At 56.0% G+C, this 6,166-nt stretch overlaps 1 protein-coding gene across 1 annotated transcript; it reads right to left on the reverse strand.

Moving 5' to 3' along the window:
* Positions 1-583: 583 nt before the first annotated feature.
* On the reverse strand, positions 584-4,852 carry LIMD2 (LIM domain containing 2). The gene is made up of 4 exons (XM_009577956.1): positions 4,715-4,852; positions 2,016-2,060; positions 1,631-1,770; positions 584-1,072 (listed from the first exon to the last, which is right to left on the reverse strand). The coding sequence occupies exons 1-4, from the start codon at positions 4,754-4,756 to the stop codon at positions 913-915; spliced, it is 387 nt and encodes a 128-aa protein (XP_009576251.1). The 5' UTR covers positions 4,757-4,852; the 3' UTR covers positions 584-912.
* Positions 4,853-6,166: the final 1,314 nt, after the last annotated feature.

The raw sequence follows: 6,166 nt of genomic DNA on the forward strand, positions 1-6,166 counted from the left end.
TGGATCTAATTCACAGGACGGTGAATTCCCTTTGAGGTGGTCTGGGCTCTGCGTGGAAGCTGGCGTGCGGTTACAGCTGGGGTGTGTAGCTCACAGGGTAGTAATGCCGGTGTGCAATTTGAAATCCAGGGTTCAGCCCCCAAAGGACCGGTCTGCCTCAGTTGTAACACTACACACGTATCCTGGAATACTTTCTTGATCCTGCATGGGCAGAGGCTCTTTCCACAGTAACTGGGCAGTAAGAGGCAGACCTGACCACTACTCCCACCTCCCCGGACCCCTAGGAACACAGGACAAGACAGGGAAGGCTCGGAAACCTTGTATTACAAAAATAAAAGAGCGCATGGCGCAGTGTCACGCGTGAAGCTGCCGTGCTAGGCTCCAGCGCAGAACGTACCAATCAAAGGCAAATATAAAAAAGACAGATGCTGTTAAACAGTCGCAGGGCAACATCCTTAAGGCTGAACAATCCCAGCTGAACTGAGCTGATGTAAACCAAGGACCCTCCTTATTCAGAGCCCCAGCAAGGCAGGATTGGTGTGGCAGGAGCTGGGAGCTCTGCTGTGACTTACAGGCTAGGTTAAGCCCCCAGATCATCTCCTTTTCCACAGTGGGCAGGCCTGAAATCTATGAGCGGGGCTGGGGTTCCCATGGGGGCAAGTGCTTCTGGTCTGATCTCATCGGTGAGAGAGGGCTTCAGGTCTGGGGGCTATACCCCGGCCACCTCTGCCCTGTCCTTAGGGCCTGTAGGACCCCTCTAAGCATCCTCAGAGAGGGCTGGGCTGCCTCCCTTCCCTTACCGCCCACGGACCCTTGGGTCCCCTTTGCTTTACATCAGCTCAGTTAGCCCCCGGCTCAGCACTGCTCCGTGCTGTCTCTGCTGGGCTCCAGGGAAGGGTGGGCTGGCCCCGTTCATGCCGACTTGGTCCCGCTCTCCACCTCCTTGTGCACCCACAGCTCCTTGTGCTGCTTGCGCCCGAAGCCCTCGTCGTAGTTGCCTTTACTCTTGAAGAGCTGCTGGAAGTGGGGCTTGCAGTAGAATTCCCCGTGGAGCGCCGCGTAGCTGCCCAGGCTGGGGAAGGAGGGCAGGGTTAGCTGGGCACGGGACTCGGCTGCAGGCTGGCGGGGAGCGTGTGAGGCTTGGGGACACCAGGACAGGGGAGGAAGGAGAAGGGAACATGCAGGAGGGGACCCTTAGAAAGGGCCAGCTGCTCCCTCCAGCCAGCTCAGGATGTTGGGGGCTGCTGTGAGCAGTATTAAAGGTCTGTAAAGAGGGGGGGTCCCGCAGGGCAGCTCCGCCTTGGCTCTGTGTCATCTAGGAGGAAGCTGTGGCTCAGCTCTGCGTTACCTTGGGGGTCTCTCCCTGCTCGTGAGGGATAAAACTCTTTTTCCATACCAGGTGGGATTTAGCTGAGACTTGGGACCAGGTGGGCAGATAAGCCCTTTTTTTGCTGTGATGAGTGGGCTGGGGGTCTTTAGCTACCCCGCAAGAGAAGGAAGGACTGTGATGGGTGGGTGGGTGGGCGCGCTATTTGGAAGGGCATCCCCTACCCAGGCTAGGCAGAGCCGCGGTGACACCCATCCACCTCGCCATCAACACGCACCGCGGCAGCCTCCCAGCCCGGCTCACCTGAGCTTGGTGTGGCAGTGCTTGCAGCAGAAGCAGGCGTTGTGGAAGACGAATTTATCCGCCACCAGCCGCTCCATGGGATAGACGGTTTTCTGGAAGGCAGTGCACATCTCCTTCACTTGCGCCTTCAGGCTGAAGGACTGGGCAAGGGGAGACCAAAGAGAGAGAGGATGAAGTTTGGGATATCCTGTGCCTGGCTCCCACCACAGCCCTCTTCCCTAACATCCATGCTGCCATTTGCTGGAGCATTGGTTAGCGTGAAGCAGTCCCATCTCCCCTCGCCTTCCCTGTACCGCTCCACTGATGCTGGGCTGGATTGGTGCTTGGGCTTTTGGTCCTTCCCCCCTCACCATGAATGAGTAGGATGTGGTAAAATTGCGGGTACCTTGGAGCGCTGCACTGTGCTGCCTCCTGAGTTGTTCTTTGCCTCCTAAGAAGGGAAGAAGAGAAATCAAAATGAGAGCCTGGACTGACAAGCCTGGCGCCGAGCTGTGCTTAAGGAGGAGCCGCAGAGGATGGGTACAGGCACGTGGCGTTCCAGAAAAAAAGCAGCCTCTGCCCGGCTCTCTCGGCCACGCAGTGACCGTCTCTGAACTCCATGACCTCCCTCAGGTCCTCGTGTGCGAGTTATTTCCTGCGCTGTGGTGCTTTTCCCAAAGAGAGGAGAAGGAAGAGAGGAAAATAGAAAAAGAGGAAAAACCGTTTACATATTGCAGAGAGAGAACTAGGCACCAGGAGGCTGTGGGACTTCCCCGGGGCGGTGGGGGCAGAGCAGCCAGCTCTCATCCAGCACCGCTCACTGAGGCCTCTGTCTTGGACATAGGAGCGTGTTACAGCTTTGTTGATTCCATGGCCAAGGTATAGCTGACCTCTTTTGTGGTGGTAGCACCCAAGCACAGATCTAGATGTCACAGCGTAGGCATTGCAGAGCACAACCCCGGGGTGACAACCCTCCCTTGCTCCCAGCAACCGCTGATGAGTAGCTCTCACCGTCTGCAGGCATTGATTACTGTCCTTGGCTACCCAGTGCAACCGCCATGCGTGTCTCGGACCACAGAGGGCTGGCACTAGCCTCTCAGGAATAACAACAGCACAGCAGAGGAGCCCTGCTGCCACATTCCTGGGGGACAGTTTGGACCTGTGGGTGGGGTGGGCAGGGAGAGGGAAAGGGCTTTGCAGAGCTGCTGCAGCACAAGCCCCTGGCAAAACTCCCGCTGTGACCTGCGCTGGCACATCGTCACCTGCTGCTGGCTTATGCATCTACTAGCAGCGGCTCTGCTTTGGTGCGAGATGCTGCTCATGCTCCTTCTGGCCAACATTTACCCCACAGGGCTGGAGAGTGATAATTAACCCTTCTCTTGCTGGAGGTGCACAGGGCTCTAGCAATGCTGCCAGTGTGGGTCTTTGCCTGCAGTTGGAGCACGGTAGACTGCCAGTTCCCCCAGGGAATAGCTGGGGTGCCCCTCGCTCTCATGGAGCACGTTGTGCTGGATCCCCCTCAGCAGATGTTTTGTTTCTGAGTTCCTCCGCTAGCCCCGTTACCCGTCACGCTGCTGCGTACACAGGAAACGCCTGCGCTGTAAGCGAGATCGAAAAGCCTTCTCCAGTCCCTGCAGGCTCCGTGTGTGTGTGGAGGGCAGGAGGGGCAGCGGGGCACGGTCAGAGTTGAAGACATGCTCCATCGCATTCGGCAGCTTGGGGGGGGGCGGATGCTACTCGGACCCGGCAGCTGCAGGAGGAGCAACAGGGCAGAGAGATCCAAACACTGAGGTGCCTGTACCTCTGCCCCCAGGATTTCAGAGCAGGGTCTCGGTGCATGCTTTCCCATCTGCAGCTGCAACAACTCATCTCCTCCCAAATCACCTCCCGTTCCTCCCCCTCGCTTGCCCCCCTGTGCAGCCCCGCAGTCCTGCACCCTCCCCAAGCACCCACCGGGTCCCCGTCAGCCACCTGCAAGTATTATAGCCTGCCTTTGCATTGATGAAAATGCCCCTTTCTTCGTTCAAACAATCAAGATCAAAGGGGTAAATGTACTTTAAGTAAGTGTGGACCAGCCAGGACTGGTATACGATGGACTGGCTCACCCTCTGCACTGTTTATTCCCAAGGCTGGGGCAGTGTGACCCCGGAACGTCACCCTGCTGCCTCCTCGTCCTTCCTCGTGCTGCTGGTTTGGCTCTGCTGGGCCAGCACTGCCCCTTCTCTCTGCCCCCAGGCTGATCGTCCATCCCCGTCCCTCCTGCTTTGTCCTTCCCCATCGTTTCTCCTTTGTATTTTTGGAAACAGTTTGTCCAAGAGACGCGCAGGAAACTCTCACTTCGCTGAGCTGCCTCCTCAGACATTTCCCAGCTGCTCTCATTGACTGAGGTCAGGGACGTGATTTTCCTCTCAGCCCCACAAGGCTGGAAGAGTAAGCCAAAGTCAACAGAGGGACATGGGCAGCGACGAGACTCAGGCCGTGTAAAACCGGTTGCATCCCTCGGCACTGGTAAAACAACCGCAGGTGCTCTCCTGGGGTTAGGATTTCATATATTGTTTCCAGGCTCAGCTGACCAGAGCTAAGGAAAACGCTGCCTCTTTGGAGCTGGAATACATCCGTTCCCAAGGCTACAGGCAATCCACCGTTGCTCGTCACTTCTCGGCAGCCTTCTGGCTCCGATCAAGCACACTATCTATTTCATATCTGATATATCCTCCCTCGGGGAAGGGCCATATCCTGTCCCAGCAGGAGATGTTCTTGAGCCTTTATGTTTTTCCATCTCCAATCACTCCGATCCTAAGCAGCTCGCATGCTCTCAATTGTGATCACAGAAAGCCATGGAAACACAAACAAACAGTCGGCAACTCGAGACGGGAGCAGGGTGAGCAGCTTTGTACGGACCAGAGCCTGGACGCTGGCGTTGCAATGTGCTCAGCAAACAGCACCTTCTGCTGGAACATTCCTGTCCCCAGTTTTGTTGTTTGAGTGCCTTTGATCACCCTAAAACGTCAAGTCCAGAATACAGCTTCTCTATGCAACCCTCCATCCCTGAGAACCAAAACCCGGTTTGAAATTCTCATACAAACCACAGGGGATGCTACGTACATGAGTCGGGGGTGGGCTGGCGGGTCCCGTGGCCTGGAACATGGTTCCTTCCCCTCCTCCGTCTATTTAATCCTGAGCTTGAAGTTTGTGGGCCGATGTTCCCTGGGGAGGTGTCTAAGACAGACCTCTTGCAACACCTGGAAAGGAAATGTCAACAGGAGCGTGGCTGGTTTCATCACCCCAAACCTTCATCACCCCAGAGCTGCGCAGCTCTGCAGGAGCTCTGCATGACAGTGGCAAGCTCAAAGCTTCCTCCGCTGGGTCCGTGCAGCCTCTTTGGTCTAGGGATTTCTTGAGGGATCCAAGAGATTTAAGCACACCAGACCGGACTGGCAAACAGGAGATGCAGGTCTGGAATACTGCTCGGTTTTAGGAAGCTGGCAGGTGATCGGGGCATTGGGGTGAGGCTAGCGTACAGCTCGGTAGCTCTAGTCCTCTTTCTATTCAAAGATATTGGGCTAGGATGGGAGAGGGCTGCTGGAAACATGAGCAGAAGGTGATGTGATGGCTTCTGCTCCAAACCCACGTGTGGAAGGCAATTGCCAGGCAATGGCCAAGCTGTTAGCAGCAAGGCTACGACTCCCAGCCAGAGCCGCTGTCCTGCCGAGGCAGCGAAACCAGCACCCAGTGTTTCACTAACGTAGCCACTAAAGGACTCGTGTTGCTGGAGCAAGGACTGTGATTTTAGTCTAATTTTAGCCCAGAAAAGCTTTGCTGAACAGAGTGGATCACAGCTCAGCAAAGCTAGTGGTGGGGATTTTGGCTTCTCTGGAGAGCCCACGTTGCCTTTAGGCTGAGAACCATAAGCTGTGGCCTCTGTGTGATGTGCTGAGTGCCCAGGGGGGTGAGTTTGACAGGTCTTGGACCAATTTTAATGCGGCACAGAAAAAAACCACCAGCATTGCAAATCACCCCTTTTGGTAAAAATGAACTGAAAAGGCGCTGACAGATCCTCAGGGGTTTTTCCCCATTGCACCTTGCCTTCAAAACACCCATAAAAGGTCAGGCTTGACGAGCCCTGTTTTGCATGTGCAAGACAGAGATGTGGGGTTGAGCAAATGATGCAGAAGGAGGAGCAGAGCAGGGAACAGGAGGGTGAAGGGGTGGCTGCGCAGCTCTGCCATGATGGGGATGTGCTGGGGGCTGGCAAACCAGCACCCCCAGTCTCCTGTCCGGGCCTGCTTTCCTCTCCTCCTGAAACCTCTCGTTTTCATATCGTCACCCCAAAAACTTTCCTGCTGCCCAAGGGCTAGGGTAGACCCTGAAAAAGCCCCAGGGCAGGAGACGTGGGGTGGAGGGCTTGGGGCATCTCCGCAATGCCAATCTCACAGTGATGTTTGCAAGCCTGCCCTGGATTTTGCAGGCTCTTTGGCTGCCTAAAAAGTCCCAACACCCAGCAGCTGACACCAGGCTTGTGTTGTGCCCAGCCAAGCACCCAAAATTAGTGACTGC

This window comes from Fulmarus glacialis, unplaced genomic scaffold, assembly GCF_000690835.1.
Source record: "Fulmarus glacialis isolate BGI_N327 unplaced genomic scaffold, ASM69083v1 scaffold24135, whole genome shotgun sequence".
NCBI lineage: Eukaryota > Metazoa > Chordata > Aves > Procellariiformes > Procellariidae > Fulmarus > Fulmarus glacialis.

Bases quoted from the DNA above. Each gene is read 5' to 3' on its own strand.
- LIMD2 (XM_009577956.1), bottom strand. From the start codon at position 4,756: ATGTTCCAGGCCACGGGACCCGCCAGCCCACCCCCGACTCAT. The intron at 1,771-2,015 runs GTACCCGCAATT...CCCCTTGCCCAG, and splicing joins GCACAGTGCAGCGCTCCAAG to TCCTTCAGCCTGAAGGCGCA. The intron at 1,073-1,630 runs GTGAGCCGGGCT...CTCCTTCCCCAG, and splicing joins CACTGCCACACCAAGCTCAG to CCTGGGCAGCTACGCGGCGC.